The 25867-nt window shown below is 43.1% G+C and overlaps 1 protein-coding gene across 2 annotated transcripts in view; it reads left to right on the forward strand.

The window, feature by feature from the left end:
* Positions 1-25867, forward strand: part of adarb2 (adenosine deaminase RNA specific B2 (inactive)) — a 748761-nt gene that overhangs the window by 689234 nt on the left and 33660 nt on the right. For both annotated transcript variants that reach the window (XM_043690659.2, XM_043690662.2), the window contains one exon: positions 24324-24505. In XM_043690659.2, the coding sequence (XP_043546594.2) occupies positions 24324-24505 (182 nt within the window). The remainder of the gene's footprint in view (positions 1-24323; positions 24506-25867) is intronic.

Here is a 25867-nt window from a genome sequence, read left to right on the forward strand (position 1 = left end):
ACAGAGAGTGTACGTGTATGGAATGAGCTGCCAGAGAAAGTGGTGGAGGCTGATACAATTGCAATATTTAAGAGGCATTTGGATGGCTATATGAATAGGAAGGGTTTGGAGCGATATGGGCTCGGTGCTGGCAGGTGGGACTAGATTGGGTTGGGATATCTGGTCGGCATGGATAGGTTGGACCGAAGGGTCTGTTTCCATGCTGTATATCTCTATGACTCCATGACATCCACAGCTGTTATGGTTGCATCAGTACTCTTAAAACAAAAACACATATTGCAATTAAATGTTCAATATGTCCTTAGTTGATCCATGGTTATGATCTGTGACTGTGACACTGATGACAGATGAATGACAGCAGCAAGATCGATCAGAGTATTTTCCGGATGGCATGAAGTTAGGAATTACAGAGGGGAATCTATGGATGCATAGAACTGTACCCCAGTGGGTGTAACATTAAACCCAGAGTATGTAGCACTGTACCCCAGTGGGCGTGAAACTATATCTCCAGGGTCCGTAGAGCCGTAACTATTGATATGTAACACAGTGATGGTAGAGCTATACACTTATGTGTATAAAACTGTCCAACCAATAGAGATGGAACTGTACTCCAAGGTATGTAGGACTACATTGTAGAGGGAGAAAAGGAAACAAATAATTTGTAATTTTTATCCTTTCCTGGACATACCATTCTATCTCAAATCACTCTTGGTTCTTGCTGTGGTACTGCCAATGTTGTGGCATTGTTAATAACAGTCACTGCACCTCAATGTAATCACACTGAACATGAAATACTTTTCAGATGTTTCCTAAAGACATCAATGCAATATTTATTAACTTCTCTCCTTTTTCATTGCAATTCAGGATGAAGCAAACTGAGCAATGAGTAGGACTGCATGCAATGTTAAATTTGTGTTACCCATTGTGTGAACTGTATCAGAACTGTCGGAATGTTCACCTAAGAAAAATCACTAGTAGCATCTTTGGCCATATTAGCCCAGCATTAATAGGGGCAGGGGTGTTCAAGGCTATTGTGGTAGCAGGGAATGCAATATGAGATCCACGGTGATGTTGATATGTTATCAACACAGCAGTCAGCTATCCAAAGAGCCCACCTCTTACAGGGAATAGACCATTATTAATGTTGATACTGGAATCCTATGGCATAAATAAGATGCCAGTTGCTACTTTGCTAGCTTGGAATGATCCATATCATTGAAGAAAAATGACTGACTACAGATCATTGAATCATAGAATCCCTACAGTGTGGAACTAGGCTATTTGGTGCAACTCCCTGAAGAGTAACCTTCCCACACCCATTCCCCTACCCTATTACTCTACATTTACTCCTGACTAATGCACCTGACCTACACATCCCTGAATACTATGGGCAATTTAGCATGGCCAATCCACCTAACCTGCACATCTTTGGACTGTGGGACCGGAGCATCTGGAGGAAACCCATGCAGACACAGGGAGAACGTGCAAACTCCACACAGACAGTCACCCGTGGCTAGAATCGAACCCGGGTCCCTGGTGCTGTCAGGCAGAAGTATGGCCCAGTGTTGAGGAAGTTTAAGAATTGCACACTTTTTAGGCTACACTTCTGTTGTTAGTGGTGCTGACTACAGACTACAGCCACAATAAGGGAGTGGCACATGACACAGATGGCAAAATTGTCACGCAGGTACAAATATAGCAACTATAATGACATAGCCACAAGATGTGGAACATAGTGTATCATCGAATGTAGAACACAGGGACAGTCCTTTAGCCCATGATGTTGTGCTGAATAGGAGGCCAAATTAAACTGATCCCTTCTGCCTGCCCATGGTCCATATCCCTCCATCTCTTGCTTATTGATATGTTTCTCTAAAACCTCTTAAATGCCCCTTTCATATCTGCCTCCACCATTAACCCTTACAGCGCTTTCAAGGCACATACCATTCTGTGAATAACTTGCCCTCACATCTCCTTTGAATTTTCACCCTCTCAACTTAAATGCATGACCCCTAGTATGAGACATTTCAAATCTAAAAAAGATCCTGACTGCCAAATCTATCAATGCCTCTCATAATTTTACGAACTCCTATAAGGTCTCCCCTCAACTTCCACCTCTCCAGAAAAAATAACCCTACTTTGTCCAGCCTCTCCTTACAACTCATATCCTCTAATATGGGCAGCATCCTGGTAAATCTCTTCTGCCTCTCCAAAACCTCCACATCCTTCCTGTAATATGGCGACGAGAATTAAACAGAATACTCTAAGTGCAGCCTAACTAAAGTTTTATTAAGCTGCAATATTATTTTCTGACTCTTGTACACAACCCTGACCAATGAAGGCAAGTGTTGCATACACCTTCTTTACCACCCTATCTACTTGTGGGGCAACTTTCAGGGAGCTATGGGCTAGGACTCCAAGATCTCTCTGTACATCAATGCTGTTAAGGATCCTGCAATTAACTGTATACAATCCCTTAAGATTTGATTTTTCAAAGTGCAACACCTCACACTTGCCTGGATTAAAATCCATCTGTAATTTCTTCACCCAGATCTGCAATTGATTTATATCCCGCTATATCCTTTGACAATCGTCTACACTATCCACAACTCCCCCAATCTTTATATTGTCTGCAAACTTATTAACCCACCCATCTATGTTTTCATCCAAGTCATTTATATATATGACAGTCAGCAGAGGTCCCAGTACAGATCCCTGCAGAATACCAATCATCACAGACCTCCAGCAAGAAAAGCAGCCTTTCCTCACTACCCTCTGTCTTCTATGAGCAAGCCAATTCTGAATCCAAATGGCCATGTCAACATGGATCCCATGCATCTTAATCTTTTGGATCAGCCTACCTGGAGGACCTTGTCGAAAGCCTTACTAAAATCCATGTAAACAACATCTACTACTCTAACCTCATCAATTACCTTTGTCACGTCCTCAAAACAAAATCAAGTTAGTAAGACATAACTTGCCCCGCACAAAGCCATGCTGACTGTTCCTAATTAGATCCTTGACAAAATCTTTATCAAGGCCCCAGCAATCTCCTCTCTTGCCTCTTTCAATAACCTGGGGTAGATACATCAGGCCCAGGGGATTTATCCACCTCAATGCTTGTCAAGAGACCCAATATAACTTCTTTCTTGACCTTATATATAAGTATTATGCCTTAGCATATAAATATGCTCCGCACTAATCTCACTACAATCCATATCCTTCTCCTGGGTGACTACCAACACAAAGTGCTCATTTAGGATCTCACCCTTATCCTCTTCTTCCAAGCACAAGTTCCATCCTTTATCCTTGAGTGGTCCTACCCTTTCTCTAGTTATCCTTTTGTTTTTAATGTATGTCTAGAATACTTTAGGATTCTCTTTAACCATAATTCCCAAGGATATTTCACAGCCTATCCTTGCTCTCCTAATTTCCTGCTTGAGTTTTTTCCTGCTTCCTTTTCCTTTTTGACTAAATTCACACCCTTCCTTGTCATCCAAGGGACCCACACTTTTCCATCCTTGTCCTTCTTCCTTATTGGAACATGCCAGTCCTGCACTCTGATCAACATGTCTTTAAACAACTCACACAGGTCAAATGTGGACTTGCCCGATAACAACAACTCCCAATTAATTTGGTTGAGCTGCTGCCTAATATTGTCAAAATATTCCTTTCCCCTAATTAGTACCTACCCTAAGGTTCTGACTTATCCTTATTCATAGTTATCCTAAAACGTAAGGAGTTGCGATCACTGTTTCTAAAATGCTGTCCCACTGTAAGATCAATCACCTGGTCAAGTCTATTTAACAATCGCCCCTCCTCTAGTTGGACTATCCACATATTGTTTCAAGAGACCCTCTAGGATGCACCTAACAAATTCTGCCCCATTTAAGCCTCTTGCTCTAAGGACGTTCCAATCAATATTGGGGAATTTAAAGTCACCCACTATGACAACCCTGTTGTTTTTGCACCTGTCCACAATCTTCCTACGTATTTGTTCCTCATTGTTCCAGTAGCTTTTGGGGAATGCGTAGTATAATCTATCACTGGAATTGAGGTCACACCGGAGAGAATTAGAGAATTTTCTGTAATGTTTTCATTTTGATTTGCATATTTCCTTTTAAGAAACAAATATTTTCACTTACATAGCATTTTTTATGGCTTCAGGTCTTGAAATTAATGTCTGTAGTTTTAATGTGGTATGTTAATTCTCTTCTGTAATACTGATCATTACAGTAGGTTCAAATGGCTCACTCTACAGCAGAGATTTCCACTGGCTTGCCCAAGTCTGTAATTGTATTCAGCTGCTGAACAACAATTGATAAATGTCCTGTTCAAATTGATGTCCATTTCTGTCAGACTTGTCTAACAATATTTGTGAGCTACTTGACTCTGTGTCACTGTATGTTCTCGCAGCTTGCTGTTTTCCTGTCACATCTGAGTAACTTTTAACATGATAAGTGTTCAGCAGGTGAATCTTCTGACTAACTGAGAGTTTGATTTGAAGGCAAACATAAATGTTATTATTTGTACTTCAACCAATTTTAGTCTTCTACAATATTAAACAATCTAGATACATGATGGTCTAAACATATTTTCTTAACTGAATGTTAATTTTATTACTATGTGACGAGGAAGCCTCGACATTGTGTGACAGGATTCCAGCAGAACAGCAAGGGTAGCAGGGATTGTAGATACCTCCCCATTATGTTTTCTAACCCACGTATTGCTCAAATAACGTTGCAATTACCCCACATCAGGAGAACTTCTAACCTGAAAGCAAAAAACGCAAACTACTACAGCTGCTGTTGATTTGGAATGCAAAGAGGTATTGCTCGAAACACTCAGCAGGTCAGGTCGCATCTGTAGACAGAGAGAGAGAGAGAAGCAAAAGCATATGGACTGTAGCCATTGAAGAAAGTAGGTCACCATCAACTTCTCAAATGCAGTTTGAGACAGGCAGTAAATACCGGCCCAGCCTGCAATGTCCATATCGAATAAGTGAATTTTTTTAAAAGTCCAACTATTTACAGGCAACCAAGGAGGGAGCGGGAAACCCCAGCAACCTGGATAGAGTCAGGCAGAAAATCTGTCAACTTTGTGTTCAATTTTCTGCCAGGCTGTCAGTCAGATGCAAAAAAATATCTGGAATAAGCAGCTAGTCTAATGGCGTCCACTGTTGATTGTCATAAAGTCCCATCTGGTTCAGTAGGGCTCTTAAGGAAGGAAATCTGCCATCCTTACCTGATCTGGCCTACATGTGACACCAGACCCACAGCAATGTGGTTGACCTTTAACTGCCCATTGGGCAATTAGGAGGGAATAATAAATGCTGGGCTAGCCAGTGAAACCCATATCCTATGATTAGTTTGTTTAAAAATAGCTATTCCAGTAATTAACATGAGATTCTTGAACATGGTGGATGGGTATATGAATAGGAAGGGTTTGGAGGGATATGGACCGGGTGCTGGCAGGTGGGACTAGATTGGGTGGGATATCTGGTCGGCATGGACAGGTTGGACCGAAGGGTCTGTTTCCAAGCTGTACATCTCTATAACTCTATGACTCTATGACAGGTTTAAGCTCCTGCTTCTGAAATCCAGCACCTCATAGAACATAGATCATAGAACATTACAGCGCAGTACAGGCCTTTCGGCCCTCGATGTTGCGCTGACCTGTCATACCAATCTGAAGCCTATCTAACCTACACCATTCCATGTACATCCATATGCTTGTCCAATGACAACTTAAATGTACTTAAAGTTGGCGAATCCATTACCGTTGCAGGCAAAGCATTCCATACCCTTTCTACTCTCCGAGTAAAGAAACTACCTCTGACATCTGTCCTATATCTATCACCCCTCAATTTAAAGCTATGCCCCCTCGTGCTCGCTGTCACCATACTTGGAAAAAGGCTCTCCCTGTCCACCCTATCTAACCCTCTGATTATCTTATATGTCCCTATTAAGTCTCCTCTCAACCTTCTTCTGTCTAACGAAAACAGCCTCAAGTCCCTCAGCCTTTCCTCATAAGACCTTCCCTCCATACCAGGCAATGTGTGAGACTGTGCTGGATCTTGGATTACCTGTTATCCACAATCATGACCTGTGCTTAAATCACACATTTTAAATCAGAGAAGCTTTTTTAAATTCATTAATGGGATGTGGGTGTCTCTGGAGTGACATGTAGGCTGCACAAGGTAAAGATGGCAGGTTCTCTCTGTAAAGGGCATTAGTGAACCAGATAGGTTTTACTTGAGTGTCTGGATTAATATTCCAGCAATAAGACCACTAGGCCATCACTTCCCCTTGTAAGAAAGGGGAAGAAACTAAAAAATACACTGAAAAATGAGAAATAAGGGATCTGAAAACACTACAAATTGATCAGTTCAGCTCTGAACTGTTCAAACACTTGCCCCTCAAATCCAGCTATAAGCAAGTGTTTCCATCTTTGATCTTAGTCTTTGGCAAGAACAGTATTCCACAACCCAAAAGCAGGTTGGCAATCATACGGAATGAAAGGGCCACACCATCAATTGCCATGGACAGGACAGCTACTGAGTACTGACACTTGAGGTGCATGTTCATTGATGTGATACAAGTGGACAGGATAAATTATACAAATGTTGCAAATGTTAAGTGATGCCTAGAGTAAAGTTGAAGTTAATAGCACAATTCCATTTGTCGCACTGTCAGAATTGAAGTCTACTGTGTATATGGATACAGTCAAGATATCCAGACTTAGAAACATAAAAACAGAGAAAATACAAACAGGAGACAGCTATTTGGCTAGTCAAGCCTGCTCTGTCATTCAATATCATCAACTCAGTACCCTGTATCCATTTTCTCCCCATATCCTTTGATCCCTTTAGCCATAAGAATTATACTTATCTCCTTGAAAACATTCATATTTTGGCCTCAACTGCTTTCTGTGTTAGAGAATTCGACAAGCTCACTACTTTCTTGGCGAAATGAAAACATTTCTCCTCATCTCAGCCTTAAACGGCCTACCCCATACCCTTAGACACTGACCTCTGGTTCTGGACTCCTGGCCACCGGAAACACCCTTCCTGCATTTATTTATCCTGTCCAGTCCTGTTGGAATGTTGTAGGTTTCTATGAAATTCCCCCTCATTGTTTTAATATAGTCCTAACCAATCCAATTCATACATCAGTGTGGCCAAACTTTGTAGAAAAATACTATAATAAGATTAAAAAAAACTTATCAGGAGAGGCAATGTTTGTGGAGGGAAATGGAGTTAATAGTACAGCTTGACAACCTCTCTCATCAGAGTTGATGAAAATGCCATAAACCTGAAACCCAAATCTTCCAGTCTACATTGTGTTTCCAACCCAGATTAGACAAAAAAATGTGTCCACTTACCTTGATGGAGGCTTTCCTAGTAAGATTTCTGGGCCAGCACCCTTCTCAGCTGAAGCAGCGCTCCCTTGTCTTACTGTGTGTACAGGCAGCAACAGAGAGGAGAGGAACTGGAGTGTCAGTCTGCAGTAGGAGCTGCTGGGTTTGTGGGGCGTAGTGGGGATAGGGGTGGTGAGATCTGGGGGTGAGGGGCTTGTTGGGCATGGTTGTGGATTGATGCATCAAGGGGAGTTGGATGTCAGGGCCGGAGAAGTATATGTCAGGGGTCTGTGAAGGGCTGTAGGGCAGTCGGAGCTCAGGTCGGACTGTGGGGGCTGCTGCTGTTGATGGAAGTTGGCACTCAGGTGTAAGAAAGGAGTCGGGGGAAGAGAGTGGGGTTATGGACAATGGTGAGTCATGGGGTCAGTTTAACTTTTAACAGGAAATGGGAGTAAGTTTCAATTGCTAAAGATAAATAATTCCCTCCCTAAGAGTATTGTGGGTCTACCACCAACTCACGGACTGCAGAGGTTCATGAAGGCAGTTCACCACCACCTTCTAAAGGGCAATTCGGGACAGCCAGGAAAAGCTGGCCCAGCCAGCAACGTCCTCATCCCACCAGTGAATTATAAAAAAGCCTCCCGTCTTCCAGAATACCTCACAGTTGTCGATTTTCTCGGAAGATACCCAGTAATCGCTCATCGGGAAGTCTCAACTTCCTGGGCAATTCTGATGGAGTTGACTACATTTCTAGCTTTGTTAGCTCTTCATTTACATTTCCAGCATTCAACATTGGCTTCTGTCAGAGGAAATCCATGAGCTTGACCAATGTGTTAACCTTGTTCGTTATTGAAGTCTTCTAAATCACAGTAACCCCTGACTGGAAAGACTTCATGAACAGTCGAATGTGAGCTTCAGTGCGCAACACAATCTAATTAAAATAATGTGGTGGTCCACCACTGTCTGAAGTGGAACACAAGCAAACTGTGCTGACCTGCCACTAAAAATAGCAACAAGTGCTCAAGCAGCACACTGACATTATACTTCCATATACACAAACATATGATGGTGTGGACCATTTGATCCCTTAAGCTTGTTCTGCCATTTAATAGCATCATTGCCAACCTGTTGTAGCCTCAACACCACATTCCCACCTACCAGCATTACCCTTTCGTCCTTGTTCGTCAACAATCTATTTACCTGTGCCTGAAAAATAATCAATGAACTCTGCCTCCATTGCTTTCTGGGAGAGAGAAGTCCAAACACTCACAACCGTCTGAGAGAACCGTTCTTCTCATTTCCATCTTAAACAAAAGACCCTTTATTTTTAAACAGTGTCCCCTGGTCCTTCTCTCTCCATCAAGGGGAAACATTCTTTGAACATCCACCCTGTCAAGTTCCCTCAGAATCTTGTATGCTCCAATAACACCACTTCTCATCCTTCTAAACTCTATTGGATATGGTCTGTCCAACCTTTCATCATGATAATTAACTTATAATTCTTCTTACCACTGCCAACTCACCCCTCCCTCAGCATGAAATCCCATTGAGAGTTGTAAATATCAGCCTGATATTTCAGGTTAATAACCTAACTTGGATGGACAGGTAGTGTTCTGGGTTTAATTGCTCACTTCTGGAGCTATGTCGCTGGAAACCTCTGCAGAATTTCCTAGTTTCAACAGGCGCAAGTGACTTACGTTGCCTGCTTGACGTTGCGCAGATCATTGCTGAGCTCCAAGCATATACAGGGCAAACCTGTTGCGACTCAAATGCATTATTAATTGTAATGTTATACAACAGTACCCTCTACTGAGAAGATGCAGTAACAGCCAAATGCACCATATGTCACTGAATGACTGTGACATTAGGTGGTGACTGAAGAAATATCGTCAGGTGACAAATCATAAAGGTGAAGCACAAGAAGCAGAAGTAGATATAACAAGGGAAACTTTCTAACGAGAAATTAATCTGGGCAACACTATTGCTTACATCAGTATGGTCTGTGTGGATTTAAATTCCAACCATGCTGATGGGACAGAAGCCTTCTCCCTCTGTTGCCATTTAAGTGTGCTTAGTCTGGTATGTCTTGGGCCAGTTTTCATTGTGTACAACATAAAACTGCTCATAACTAGAAGAGTAAATTATTGTTTGCAAGGGAAAGTAATGTCCCTATTGAAAGAGTAAATAGTGCTTTTCTGAGTTCCCCGAGGAAGCAACAGGAATATTTGAAGTGACGCAGGAAATCTATAAGCTGCGACCTATTCACGTCAACAGATCAGCCATGATCTCATTGAATTGTGGAGCAGACTCAATGGGCCAAAGGGCCAATTTCTGGTCCTGCCTTGAAGTACCTGGACAGGCTTGGGCTGAAAAATGTTAAGCAATCTTTGTGTCACACAAGTGCCAGGCAATGACCATTTACAGCAAAAGAGAATCTAATCATCGCTCTTGATCTTCAGTGGCGTTACCATTGATTAAATCCCTACTATCAGCGTCCTAGGTGTTACCATTCATCACAGGTTAAACTGGACAAGCCAAATAATATAATATAGCCATAGAGCGGCATGGTAGCTCAAGGTCGGCACTATGGCTCAGTGGTTAGCAGGTTCAATTTCAACCTCAGGCAACTGGCTATGTGGGGTTTGCACATTCTCCCCGTGTCTGTGTGGGTTTCCTTCGGGTGATCTGGTTTCTTCCCACAATCCAAAGATATGCTGGTTAGGTGAGTTGGTCATGCTAAATTGCCCATAGTGTTCAGGGATGTGTAGGTTAGGTGCGTTAGTCAGGGTAAATGTAGAGTAATAGGGTAGAGGAATGGGTCTGGGTGGGTTGCTCTTCGGAGGGTCAGTGTGGACTTGTTGGACCAAATGACCTGTTTCCACACTAGGAATTCTATGATTTCTGTGATGTAAAAATAGTGGCTACTAGAGCAGGTGACAGGATAGGAATCCTGCAATGAGTAACTCACCTCCAAAGTTTCTCCACCACCTGCAAGGCACAAATCAGGAGTGTGATGGAATGCTCCCCATTTGCCTGGATGGGTCCAGCTTCAACAACACTCAAGAAACTTGACACCATTCAGGACAAAATGGTATCATGTGCACAAGCAGCCACTCCCTCTACCATCAACATTCAGCCGCAGCAGTGTGTACTATTTACAATTTGCGCTGCAAAAGAGTCCTTAGACAGTGTTTTCCAAACCCACAAGCACTACCATCTAGAAGGACAAGAGCAGCAAATTCATGGGAACACCACCATCTGAAAGTTCTGCCTCCAAGCCGATCACCATTCTGACTTGGAAATATGTCAACCAGTCCCTCAGAGTTGCTGAGAAAAAATCATGTAACTCCCTTCCCAATGGTGTTGTGAGTGTGCCTACATCAAATGGACTGCAGTGTTTTATGTTGTCAGCTTGCCATCACTTTCTCAAGCAAAACTAGGGATGAGCAACAGAGGTTGGCCACCATCCACAAGTGACTTAAAAAGACTATATTCCCAAACTGAGCTCATTATCCCTGCACCATGCCCCATGCTACTGGCAGTATCATTGTGTGACCAGGTATACATGTACATGTGAAGGCTGGCAATTGGAAGACTCCGTTGAGTCTGGCACCAGTGATACAATGGCAATCCATACAAGAAATCAACATACGCAAGGAAAATTGGTATTCATCTTGTTTCTGCAGCCAAATATAGTCACGTCCCACTGAAATATTCAGTTCCTGCCATAACTACTGAAATACCTCTACTAAAATTTTGTGAATTGCAACATCTGGTGGTATTAACCATAATTCAGATGTGCACAGGATGAATGTTCCAAGTTGAAATTGTCACTAACAGCACAAGTTGTAAAAACTCATACTACTCCATGCAAGTATCTAGAAGTGTCAAGCAGTGAGTTATGTTCCTGACCTTGTCCAAGCATCTAGGGTCAGAAAGAGATCATCTATTTCAAACATTCCTGCACCAGTAGAGGATATCTTGAACACCCAACAGATCAAGACAGTTGGGAAATTGCAGCACTGGGCAGCCATAGAGGAAGCTACCAGAACTGGTTACCAATTTTTATTGGTGAATTATAGAGAAAAATAATCATAGAATCCCTACATTGTGGATTCTACATGTCATGTGGCTGATCAAGTCCACTCCGACCCTTCAAACAGCATTCGAGCCAGACCCAGCCTCTACCCATAACTCTGCACTCCCCATGGCCAATCCACCTAACCTTCACATCTTTGGACTATGGGAGGAAATTGGAGCACCGTGCAGATACAGGTAGAATGCACAAATTGAACATAGACAGTCGCCCCAGGATGGAATCGAACCCAGGTCCTTGGTACTGTGAGTAGCGGTATGAACCACTGAGCCACCATGCCATTGGTGTGTATTATTTTGGAGTGGACCGTATTCATATGAGGCCAAGGAGCTGTCAGCTGACTGTTCATTGTAACTGAAGCCAGGGAAATGGGGGGGTGTAATTGAAGCTGTTCCAGCTGGGAAAGTCCCATAACGTCTCAGCCGAACACCCCTCCTCACCTTCTGATGGAAAGGAGAGTGTTTGCAAAGGATGAAGATCTTTCATTGGGTGTAATCTGGCATAGAAGCCAGGACCTAGCATATCAGATCTCTCTCAATGTCAAGTTTCTCCATCACAGTTCAGCCAGACTTACTACTCTCTGGGATACAGAATCAGAGGTAGATCATGTCACACCACAACCATATTAGATCCTCAGTGAAATAAATCCAAAATATCAAATACCACTATCAAAGAAATGCTACAGTAATGAACTTCACCATTATTTATATTTCAAATGAAGAGCAGATACAAAATTGAACACAGAATTGTAATATTGCTGTTGAAGATGCACTAATCCACTAGCCATGATTTAGAGATGCTGGTGTTGGACTGGGATGTACAAAGTTAAAAATCACACAACACCAGGTTATAGTCCAACAGGTTTAATTGGAAGCACACTAACTTTAAAAAAGAGTTTTGTGATTTACACATGAAAGAATTGAAATTATACATTGAAAAATACCTTGATTGATCACACTGTAACCTTTTGCTATAAATTCTGTGCCTGACAATTGTGTCCTCCATTATCACCTGATGAAGGAGTGTCGCTCCGAAAGTTAGTGTGCTTCCAGTTAAACCTGTTGGACTATAACCTGGTGTTGTGTGATTTTTAACTTTGTACACCCCAGTCCAACACCGGCATCTCCAAATCATGACTCTTTTTTAAAAGTTGCATTCTCTGGTTATCTGTAACAATGGTGTTAGCTAGACAATATGTTGAAGGTGTTAGCCCCCTGTGTTCTCTGTCTCTGCCATGATGTTTAGATTGATTCTAATCTAAAAAGTGAGATAACAGAGTTTTACATGAATTCATGCAGTTTTTGAGCAAAGTACCATGTAACTTTGCAAGTACAAATTCACCCCACAAACATATATGTATATGTGTGCATGTGGGTCTTTGTGTGTGTGTTTGTGTGTGTGTGTGTGTGTCTGTCTGTCAGGGTTGGGGGTTGTGAGTGTGAGAGAGTGTATGTGTGTGTGCGTGAGTGTAGAATGTCTTAAGTCTGTGAGGGGGTGCATGTGTGAGTGTGGGAGTGTGTGTGTGTCTGGGGTGGGGGGTTGTAAGTGTGAGAGAGAGTGTATATGTGTGTGCGTGAGTGTAGAGTGGTCTAAGTCTCTGAAAGGATGCATGTGTGAGTGTGTGTGTGCGTGTCTGTGAATATGTGTGTCCGTGTGTGTATAGGAGTGCCTCTGTGTGTGTGTGTGTGTGTGTGTGGATGTAGGAGTGTCTGTGTGTGTATAGTGCTATGGGCGGTCACCTGTAATGTGACATGAACCCAAGGTCCCGGTTGAGGCCCTCTCTATGGGTATGGAACTTAGCCAGCAGCCTCTGCTCAGCCACTTTTCGCTGCTGCCTGTCCCGAAGTCCACCTTGGAGGATGGTCACCCAAAGGTCCGAGGTCGAATGTCCTGGACTGCTGAAGTGTTCCGTGGGGCGGCAAGGTGGCACAGTGGTTAGCACTGCTGCCTCACAGCACCAGAGACCCGGGTTCAATTCCCGACTCAGGCGACTGACTGTGTGGAGTTTGCACATTCTCCCCGTGTCTGCGTGGGTTTCCTCCGGGTGCTCCGGTTTCCTCCCACAGTCACAAAGATGTGCGGGTTAGGTGAATTGGCCATGCTAAATTGCCCGTAGTGTTAGGTAAGGGATAAATGTAGGGGTATGGGTGGGTTGCGCTTCGGCGGGTCGGTGTGGACTTGTTGGGCCGAAGGGCCTGTTTCCACACTGTAAGTAATCTAATCTAAAAAAAACTGGGAGGGAAGTTCCCTCCCAGTTGGGGAACCCTTCAGCGGTCCAGGATTCCCTCCCAATTGGGGAACACTTCAGTGGTCCAGGACATTCAACCTCGGACCTTCGGGTGACCATCCTCCAAGGCGGACTTTGGGACAGGCAGCAGAGAAAAGTGGCTGAGCAGAGGCTGATAGTTAAGTTCCATACCCATAGGGAGGGCCTCAACCGGGACCTTGGGTTTATGTCACATTACAAGTGACCACCATTGCACTATACACACACACAGACACTCCTACACACACAGACACACACACACACACTCCTATACACACAGACACACGTATACACAGACACGCACACAGACACTCACACACACCCTTACAGACACACACACTCCCATACTCACACATGCATCCTCTCAGAGACTTAGACCACTCTGGGTGCGTTGCTCTTTGGAGGGTCGGTGTGGACATGTTGGGCCGAAGGGCCTGTTTCCACACTGTCAGTAATCTAATCTAATGTTACAATCTGTAAAAGAACCCCTTACTCCCACTCACTGTTTCCTGCCTGTGAGCCAATTCTATAACCACGCCAATATACTACCTCCAACAGCATTGGCTGTTATGACTATTATCTTTCTACTCAGGGCACAGATGCCCTGGAGAGAGAGGCAGAATGCTTCTGCCTCTCATACCCAGCAGTTTGCTGCACAAAATGGAGTCAGGATTAATCGGCAATAGCAAGAACTTGAGCCATTCATTGCCCTGCTGTAAGATATGTTGGACCATTTTGTCTAAGGCCTGAAAGACTGCAGCATTGCTAAAGGAGAAAGTGCTTGAGCAATGTAAAACAGTGCATATTAACTGAATGGCAACTTTTCACCCAGTAAAGGTTTGGTTTGTTTGCTATTGGCCATATTACACTGACTTGGGATTAAATAAAACTATATCATGGATTAAGTACAATTATGCAAATTATGTTGACAGAGAGCAGCTAATGTTTCCTGGAGGCAACAAAATGGACTCATTGTTTTCGTATGAATATCATCTGCAATGTTATTTGCGCTTTCAGCCTCGAATTTATGTAGATGAATAGGTTACCTTAACGACCCACACCAACAGAGATCATCTTCCCTTAATCATTTATCCCAGATGGCTGCTTTTTCTCGCATGATATTAAAAGATGGCTTTAATTCACAGTGTTGATTCTGCTGGTGAGTTAATATAGAGGAAAGAATTGTTTCTGTTTCTGGAAATTATTGAAGGAACTTTTTTTATGGCGATATGTGTCGCCGGTTCCAGAAAAGCAGATTGCTCTCCAGGTACAGAACATTGCCTTTAACAGTCTGTAATTATCACAAAGTATTCTCTGTTAATTGACTGATTCAGAAAGCTAAATATAATGACTACTTATTAATCATGGAAGGAGGTGTACAGTGGCAAGGCAACTGCAATAATTGCACTAACGATGGAGAAACGTTAATTAATGAAAAGAACAATGATGTAAAAAATTAGGTACATAATGTTTAGCCACTGATTTAATATGCTTTGGGAACTCATTAGTGTGCATGGCAGCAATGGAGCTTTGGAGATTGTTACAGCACCCATACTGTGAACCTCTTGCTCAGAGACGAACATCAGCCTCTGGTGTTGTGGCTCACTCTGTTGAAAGTGTGATAATGGTGGGACTTTCATTATCATTTCATGGATGGAATTGTCAGCATGGACCGGAGCTTTTCAGTTACCGTGTGCAGTGGGTTCATCAGCTCAGCCGGCCAGGCTAACGCAGGCAGACTGATATCAACAGCGTGACTGACATCAGCTGAGATTACTATGAAGGTCTCTCCTTCTCGGCTTCTCCCTTCACCTGAGGCATGATGACCCTCAGGTTAAACCACCACCCTTTGTTTTATTTCAAAAATATACTTTATTCATCAAAAAATCTTTATATACATCCATAGTCACTAGAGCAATTTGATTTTGTACAGTCTTTATATATGGAAAACAAACAAACCCAAGGCATTTCTTACATGTACAAGACTATATTTACATACATCTGAGGCACTAGGAGGGCCCAGTCACTGAATGGAGCTACCTGGGACGAAACTCAACAAAAACCATTGCATCTTCCTCCAGACTTCCTTTGCTAAGGCACTTTCTAGAAAGAGATATGTGACAGTCTCTTACCCCACTGCTTCAAGGGCAGCGTGTGGTGGCACAGATTGATCGTGCATATATGAAGGATCTCACAGATGGTGCCCTTCTCACCACCACCTTTTGGAACCTTTCTGATTCCCATCCATTCATTGAAACTGCACTAATGATGTTGGTGTAGTGCTGTCAGATCCAATTACAGATTCCCTCTCCGAAGCCCATTTTGGAGAGCACATCCCTGATGTAAGGTGCAATATCCTGTCGAAGGCCTTCTCCTGGTCCAGGCTGATGAAGCAGGATCCACCCTCCAGTCCTGCACATAGACAATCATATCCATGAAGAGTGCAAGGGTCTCAGAGATCGTCCAGCCTGGTACAGCACAGATTTGGTCTGGGTGAATCACCGACCCCAGAGCAGAGCTGAAAGGATTTTATAGTCTACATTCAGCGGTGAAAGGGTCACCAATTTCTAATTTCCTGCCTCTCCCCCTTGTGGATGAGAGTGTTGATACCTCTCCTCATGGATTCACACATGCTACCTGACAGAAGCATACTGTCATACACCTACAGTAGGTCCTGGCCAATCAAGTCCCAAAGAGCTGAATACAACTCGTCAGTATGTCAGAAAGAGATTACGCAACCAAGCCATCTTCTGCCTTCAGGCTGCTGAATACAGAGCTCCCCTGTGCACCTTCTGGAAAAAGAAATGTGAGCACATCTCATCGTGCTACACGATGCAGATTCTGGACTGGAAGATTATCTTGGAGGCTTCAGAGGCAAATAGCGAGACCCCATCGTCTGCACCAGAGTGGGTTCTGCAGGCTTGCCTGGAGTTTTGACAGTTCCCTCTCTCTCCTGCCTTCTGAACACCTTTGAGGATGAAGAATTTCTTCACATTCCCCTTGACTATATCCCACCAGTCCACTGGAGACTCAAAGAGGAGTTTCATGTATCTCCAACCTGTGTCATCCCTTTTGAGATCCTCAATGTTTTCTGGGGTCAACAGTTTCACATTCAGCTTCCACGTTCCCTTGCAGGCCCACTGGTCATCCTGTTGGTGACAGTCAGGCAAAAGGGGGCAGTGATCAGAGAACACTAGCTTGACGTCAGTGGATCTGACTAAGAATGCTCAAGACCCAAACAAGAAATCTATTTTTGAGTAGGTAGACCTAGGTGGCTATGGCCAGGCATATCTACGCTCTGCTCTGTCTGCAGGGATGCTGAAATCATCGTGCAACTTGGCAAGATTAACCATTCCCATCAGGAATCTGGACATGGCGTCTGGATCGCCCATCAGCATCGATGATATAGTTGAATTCTCCAATCAGAATGACGGGCCTGGACTTTGCCAGCAGTGGGATCTGCTACAGGATGGCCAGCCACTCACTCTTTACCACAGGGGTGTACATGTTAATAAGATTCATGGCAGTGTTTCCATACATAATGTTTGCTACAAGGAGTCACCCACTCACTCCCTCCTTAATCTCGGAGATGGCGAAGTTGCCTCCTCGCAGCAGAATCCCCAGGCCATAAAAATGGAGACTGATTCCGCCCCACCCCCAACACTGCAGCAACTCAAAGGTTTATGGACCCATTAGCTTGACTATCTTCTGTAGCTGCTGAGCTGTGGTATTCCACACTCCTGCAGAAACAGACAGTCCACGTGGAAACAGATTGCGTGGTAGATTTAACACCACACACATTAATGCTGGCAATTTTAAAACCCATTTTGAGAGTTTATACTTACCCATAAACCCAATGTTCATTCATCTACAGTCTTGTCACTGGGAAAGTCCCAGCATCCCCGTGGGGTGGGCGAACTGTTGGACACTCTCTGCGCTGCAGTAGCCATCCTATTCCTCCCTGGGGGCAGTGCTGTGATCCAGTACCATCAGGGCAAGAGGAAACCAGCAAGGTCTGGGTCTGAGTTTGACAGAGGGGCTGTCGTGCTCTGCTCCTTATTTGGGGTGTTGCTGCTCCTGGTTGCCTGTAGCTGTGGTGTGTTGCTTTCCCCTTGGTTCCCAATGGCTGGAGGTTGGGTTTCACCGAACCTCTCACACCATCCGGAGTTTCTGGGTTGGAGGGGTGCTCCTCTCCTTCTCCCCCATGGTGCTGTGCCTCTTTGTCTGTTGGTGGCCATTCCTCCACATGTCGTCATTGTCAGAGGAGCTGCCGGTATAGCCATCATGCCTCTTTCCAATTTGCCGTGGAGCTGACGCATTTTCCCTTTGTGGTTGTTCCTCACTGATATCCACTCCCCTGCCTCTTCCGTTTCCTCCTCCTACTCCATTGACTCTGTCTGTAGAGGTGAAGATTGGGTCCATTGCTGTCGCTCTGCACTGGCACCTTCTGGCCATTTGAGCAGGTGTGGTACCCTGCCATCCTGGACAGGCCTTGTACAGGTGATCTGCTTTCCTACACTGGTTGCAGCTCTTGAACTGTTTGCAGTCCTTAGTCAGGCGGCCCTCCCATTTGCGCCTCCTGCAGATGGTCACTTTGCAGTCCACTGCCGTGTACGCTGATGTCCCATAGAGTTCAATACATTTTGGGCTGCCCCTCATAGGTTAGGTAGCCTTGGCTCTCTCTGATCATGAAGCTGTGAGTGGCTGGACGATGTTCCCACTGGCATCCACTTCAGGGTCACTGTGACCTGCAACTTGCTGGTCCAGATTCTGAAGGAGCCCACTACATCAGTGCTGCCTCCTTCCAACTGGACGTACCTTCCCAGGAGTAAACAATCGGTGGTTATAGGGCCCAGAGAGAGCGTAGGACAATTGGACGATCAAAGAACTGGGGTCAAGATTAGAGTGGTGATGGAAAAGCACAGCAGGTCAGGCAGTATCCGAGGAACAGGAAAATCGATGTTTCGGGCAAAAGCCCTTCATCATGCTCCTCGGATGCTGCCTGACCTGCTGTGCTTTTCCAGCACCACTCTAATCTTCACTCTAATCTCCAGCATCTGCAGTACCCAGTTTTGCCTGGTCAAAGAACTGGATAACGATCAGCCTAGGAGAATGAATAGCTACTAATGGGGATTATTAGTGGCTAACAATGAGTTGTATATAATATCATTTGCTCCATTCCTCCTCCCCTACCCTACCTTCCGCATAAAACCTTTTTCTAGATACCATAGGTTCTAAGGATGGGTTACTGGATGCAAAACATTAACTTTGATTTCTCTCCACAGATGCTGCCAGACCTGTTGAGCTTTTCCAGCAATTACTGCTTCATTTCCTAAATCTAGATTTAAGTTTTGTGGCAGAATATAACAATATCCACAGAGACAAAATTAACTTTTAAGTCGTGATAGAGTGATGTAACTTTCAGCATCTGCTTTTGCGTAAAAGGCAGAAATTCATTAGAAGCATTAAGTACTCAAGAAGCAGCACTTTGTCACAGCAGGTTTTCAGGCAGGCATTAGGAGGGAAATCAGAAACCACTTCATTTCAGCCGTCTGCTGAAACGATAATTTTAACGGCCTTCTAATTACTTAGCTTGCGCAATCTTTGAATCAAAGTCAGAGGCAGGCTGCACAGCAGATTTTTTATCTCCTCACTTTGCTGTATTCTGGCCTTTGCTGTCGCCAGGTGCACTGTCAACAGGAGGGAAACCACGGGCAAAAAATAAAATAATACAAGGGCCCCTGCCGTGTCACTGTCAGAGGGCAGGTTATAGGGTTCTCAGTGAAGGCTACGAAATGAGCCACCTGCTCATCCAGGTGGGCACAGGCTGGAGAGACAGAGGGGAAACTGGGACATGGTTTCCTGCTTCCAGCCCAAATTTGCTTCGTAAAGCTGGACGGATCTTTCAACTATTTCACAGACCATTTCTGTTCAACACACTAAGTGATCAGTTTCCTTAAATGTACTGAGATATCCATTAAATCGAAGGCACTGAAATAAATAAGTGACCCTGTAAGCACTGCTTTAAACTAGAATATAATAAATCCATACTGCTTCCTCTATGATAAAGTATATGCAATGTAAATATGCTGTTTGTGTTTACCTCCCAAAATATTACAATCCGAATATAAACATGAAACTATTTACATCATTTATAAAGATTTTCATTTCTAATAAACTTTAGCTACAGTAAGTAAAAGCATCCAGTGTTTACATTGGTTGTGAGCAAGGCTGGAGAAGAAACTCTCAACATTTCTTTGTTCATTTGCAGCTTCCCCCATTCCCTGAGTCCCATTGTAATTTGTCCTGTGATTTCAGTCATGGTTCAACTGCTAGAAATCATGACTTTTTAAAGTCACAAGGTTGTGGATTCGAGTCTCAATCTCGGGGATATTCCAGTGTAGGGCTGACCGCATGCTTCACTGCCAGAAATGAGACATTAAGCCCAACCCTATCCGCTCCCTTCGTGAATATTGAAGATCCACTTTTGTGTTTACCAATATTCATCCATCACTTCACATCATTAATGCATTGCAGTTTCCTGCACACCAACTGCCTTGTGTCTACAATTCAAAGGTACTTCATTGGCTGTGGCTCAGTGGTTAGCACTGCTGCCTCACAGTGCCAGGGACCCAGGTTCAATTCCCGGCTCAGGCAACTATCTGTGTGGAGTTTGCACATTCTCCCAGTGTTTGCGTGGGTTTCCTCTGGGTGCTCCAGTTTCCTCCCACAGTCCAAAAATGTGCAGGTAGGTGAATTGGCCATGTTAAATTGCCCATAGTGTTAGGTGAAGGGGTAAATGTCGGGGAATGGGTGTGGGTGGGTTGTTCTTCGGAGGGTCAGTGTGAACTTGTTGGGCCGAAGGGCCTGTTTCCACACTGTAAGTAATCTAATCTAATCTTATATAAATGTAATTCTTTATGGGACCATGTGTTATGTGAAAGATACTGTAAAAGGGCAGGTTGCTTTTTTTCACAAGGGCTTGGCTTAATGTATGCATATTATTTTTCCCACGAGGAATATAAAACTATATTTAAACAAAATATATGAACTATTGTCGGAGTGCTGAAATTAAATGTAATTTCACAGCAATTGAGAGGAATACATTTGTAAATGTGTCATAACGAATGTTTATTATAAATTAATAACCCATGTTACTCAACATTACTAAATTTACACATTAATTGCACTTGGTAGCTTAACAAAAATATTGTAAATGATTCCAGTGATATTACAATAGTTTTACCAAAAGATGTTAATCATCTATTGTCATAGCCTATCTGCATTATTAACAATAATGATATTAGCACTCAATTAAAAAGAAAATGAAATTTATGCATATATGTACTCATTTAGAGTACAGTATCAATTTTTACTGTTTGTGATGGTGGCCACTAATTCTAGCCTTATTTACTGCCATTAAGTAATGTTTAGGTGTGTGTAAAGAGAAAGATAGAATTGTACCATAATAGGCATAATGGTGCAATGTGTTAATTGTATAGTTTCCTCATCAACCCCGTTCAGAGATGTTGTGACATAGTCCTGGATCAGATGGGATTCAAACCCTGGCTTCCTGGTACAGAGATTTGGGCACTACTGAATATTGGTAATTATTTTCAGGCAGTGGTCTTTATTCGGGTACTCACCTTTGCTTACAGCCATAGAGGCAACAGGAATGTGTCAGATTTCAGATTAAAAGGTTGCATGTTCAAATTACACCAGACTCATGAAGTCCTACTGGAAGTCTTGTTTAAGGAGTCTTATGGCACAGTGGTGTTGACCCTTGCTTTGTAGGAAAAGATCTGTAATTCAAGTCCTGCCTGCTCTGAAGGTGCATTATAACATGTCTGGCCAAGTTGATTAGGAAACTACCTTCTACAATTACCACACAAAAAATAATTATAGATACAGGAGGATGGAAAGATTTTGTGAGGTACTGGTATTGTCCCCACCTCTGGAGCAGAAGGTCTGGGTTCACGACATACCTACCACATGTCCAAACAGATTGATTTAAAAATATTATTTACCTACAGGGCGGACTGAAAGTATCCTTAAGCCTGGAAATCAGAAATTAAAACAGAAATTGCTGGAAAAACTCAGCAGGTTTAGCAGCATCTGTGGAGCTAAATCAGCATTAACGTTATCTTTGAAAGTGTCCTTGTTGGCTATTTAAAAACATCTGGAAACTAAAAGGTAGCATCAACAACAAAACAAAATCAAAAAGCTGTCAGATTGTCAGAAGAAACTAAATGGTTTGATAATATCCTGCAGAGAGGGATTCGTGTCTTTGCAACTCCTGCATGTCACACCAGGCTTACACCAGTCTGGTTGATTTCTACCTGCCCACTGAAGTGATCTAATCAGCTTTTCCATTGTATGAGATCACTGCACATAGGATCAATGAAGGAGCACAGGAACACTGCACAGTTTATTCAGATTAAAATTTCAAAAATATGAAAACCAAACACAACTTGTCACAAATGTCCTTCAAGGATTCACCAAAACTTCCATCTACAAGATACTGACAAAGGAGACTTGGTGAATCATTGTTTAATATTCTTTAATTCAATAGTGGTTGTGTTACTAGGAGGTAGATCAAAGAGAGTGACTGTATCTCCACAATAGATGTAACAGTAAAGCTGTTGCCCATGGCATGTGGATTTACAGTTGACCTGTATACCTGTCTCTCTCTCTCTCTCTCTCTCTCTCTCTCAAGTCATGATTTGGAGATGCCAGTGTTGGACTGGGGTGTACATAGTTAAAAATCACACAACACCAGGTTATAGTCCAACAGGTTTAATTGGAAGAACACTAGCTTTTGGAGCGCTGCTCCTTCATCAAGTGGTCGTGGAGGGCTCAATCCTAACACACAGAATTTATAGCAAACATTTACAGTGTGGTAATGCCCCAACCCAGACAGACAGACACACACACACACAGACAAAGACCCACATGCACACATATATTTTGTGGGGTGAATTTGTACTTGTAGGGTTACATTGTACTCTGCTCAAACACTGCATGCATTCATCTGCTATGTGGGTCTTTGTCTGTCTGTGTGTGTGTGTGTGTCTGTCTGTCTGGGTTGGGGCATCACCACACTGTAAATTTTTGCTATAAATTCTGTGTGTTAGGATTGAGCCCTCCACTACCACCTGATGAAGGAGCGTCGCTCTGAAAGCTTGTGTGCTTCCAATTAAACCTGTTGGACTATAACCTGGTGTTGTGTGATTTTTAACTCTCTCTCAAGTGTTTATTAGCCTCAGTGGAGTCGATTACAATGCTCAGATATGAACATAGATCAGATTTGACAAGGAAGACAAAGGAGCTTTACATTTGCTTCAATTTCATGAGGTTTGAGTTGTAAAATTAGGTTACGGTATTTAACCCTTACTTGCATTTGACAGTATAGAACGTTTCCCCATAGCATTATGAATCTACCAGTTGTAAATCCTTTTCCAATAATTTGGTTGTTGTTCACTCTCAGGATGTCAGATCTTCAGTTTCTTATACCTTCGCTGAGCACCCATCTCCCCATCCCAAACAAATATTTTATTTTCCTCATTCAAGGCATAAGAGCAGCGTTTATTGACCATCCATAACTGCCGTGGAGGAGATGGTGGTGAGTTGCCTCCCTGAACCACTGCAGTCCTTGGAGTTGCAGGGATATCCAGAGATAGAGTGGAAGAGAATGAAATAGGGTGATCCAGGGTGGAGTGGAGGAGAGTGGAGCAGGATAGACTGAGGTGGTAATCAACAGGCCATGTGGTCTTCACATAGGAGCAGTGTGCCCTAATCCATCCCATACCTGCTACACCTCCTCACAACCAAAAACCTGCAAATCAGAGGGAGTTTCCCCCTAACCTGGGAACTGACATTCACACCCTTGACTCAAGATGAGCAATGAAATATTTAGAGCTAAGATTAGAAGCTTTCTCACTCAAAGGGTTGTGAATCTTCAGTGCTATTTACACTCAGTTGTAAGGAATATTCAAGACAGAGCTTAGTAGTTTTTTGAGCACTAAGGGTATGGAGGAATTTAGGGAGTGGGCAGAAAAATGGAGTTCAGCTGGATTAGTCAATGTTATATTGAATGACTGTTCAGTCTCAAAGGGCCAAATGGCTTCACTCCTGTTATTATCAATGTTTTTATATTGTCATGACTCACAATTTGGTAAGAGGGAGAATGGTAGTTGATAATAATCATGAATTCTGACTACATATCTAAATTTCTGACTTGTGACCCCACTACATTAACACCAAAACATTCATAATCTTACTACTCCTTTGTTTGTCCCTTAAATATAAATGCAGGTCACAAATTTATCAGACACGTGTGTACAAGCCATCTGTACTAAATTGTCATTAGCCAAACTGCCCATTCAACACTTAATTGCAGTGTAGCGCAATTAGCAAACGAGAAGCTGGTTACGCCAAATTAACTACAAGTTCAAATGAAAAGTGCTCAGCTGGGAGCAATCTGGTTTAGCTAGACTCCTGTATAGAACAAACACAACCTGATGCAGTGAAATGATTCAGCATGAGACTTCTTAACCAGCGCATTTTATTTTTGCTAACTCCTGAACCTTTCCCATATTTCAGGTGGAATATTCTGGGTGCTCAAGGATCTCTCCTGAGCCATTTCATTGAACCAATCTACCTGCAAAGCATTGTGTTGGGAAGCACGCACCGTGTTGGTCATCTTTCCCGTGCGTTGTGCCAGCGGCTGGAGGATGTTGTTCACCTGCCACCACCTTATCGATACAACCAGCCCCTCCTCAGTGGTATGTTATCAGTCTTATAACAGTTAGTGACTGTCTGGCCTTGTTGCAGCCTGTGATGTGCAGCCTCTCTGTGCATTGATTTTGTCCTCCTTTAAAAAAAATCTAGGCATCCAACGAAATAAAGATTAAGGAGAATACTGTGTGCAATTCTGGTCTCCCTGCTATAAGAAGGATGTTGTGAAACTTGAAAGGGTTCAGAAAAGATTTACAAGGATGTTGCCAGGGTTGGACGGTTTGAGCTATAGGGAGAGGTTGAATAAACTGGGGCTATTTTCCCTAGCGCGTCAGAGGTTGAGGAGTGACCATATAGAGGTTTATAAAATCGTGGAGGGCATTGACAGGGTAAATAGACAAAGTCTTTTCCCCATGATAGGGTAAATAGTTAAGGTCTTTTCCCCATGATAGGAGAGTCTAAAACTAGAGTGCATAGGTTTAAGATAAAAGGGGGAAGATTTAAAAGGAACCTGATAGGCAACTCTTGCAGGGGATGGTGCATGTCAGAGGAAGTGGTATAATTACAACATTTAAAAGGCATCTGGATGAGTATCTGAATAAGGGGGGTTTGGAGGGATATGGGCCAAATGCTGGCAAATGGATCTAGATTAGGTTAGGATATCTGGTTGGCAAGGACAAGTTGGACCGAAGGTTTGTTTCCGTGCTGTACATCTCAATGACTCTATGAGCTGTGTTTGCACTGTGTTAGATCAGTATAACCCATATGGAATCAGGGAATATTAAGGATTGAGGTATTATAAACCTAAATGAATTGCATCTAAAACAAACACAGAATATACTGGAGAAACTCAGCAGGTCTGGCAACATCTGCCGTGAGAGAAACAAAATTAACATTTACTTCACAACTGAAGAATGAGCCAAAGAATGGCGGGTAGAGTTCCATCCTGATAAATATGAGGTGTTATATTTTGGTAAGACAAACCAGGGCAGCACTTACACAATTAATAATAGGGCTTTAAGGACTGTTGTCGAACAGAGAGACCTAGCAATGTAGGTATATAGTTCTTTGAAAGTGACTTCACACGTAATCAGGGTGGCGAAGAAGGCACACTTGTCTTCATATGTCAGAGCACTGAGTATTGGATTTGGGATATGATGTTGTGGCTGGAAGGCCTCGTTTGGAGAGGTGCATTCAATTCCTGTTGCCCTACTATAGGAAGGATATAACTAAACTTGGAAAGAGTGCAAAAAAGAGTTACAAGATGTAACTGAGACTGGAGGTTTAAGTTATAAAGAGAGGCTGGATAGTCTGGGAAACTTTTCCCTGGGGCATAGGAGGCTAAAGGCGATCATGTAGAAGTTTATAAAATCATGAGGAGCATGGATAAGCTGAATAGCTAAGGCCTA

The sequence above is a fragment of the Chiloscyllium plagiosum genome, unplaced genomic scaffold, assembly GCF_037043375.1.
Source record: "Chiloscyllium plagiosum isolate Xiang-an unplaced genomic scaffold, Cpla_swu_hap1 HiC_scaffold_5, whole genome shotgun sequence".
NCBI classification, from domain to species: domain Eukaryota; kingdom Metazoa; phylum Chordata; class Chondrichthyes; order Orectolobiformes; family Hemiscylliidae; genus Chiloscyllium; species Chiloscyllium plagiosum.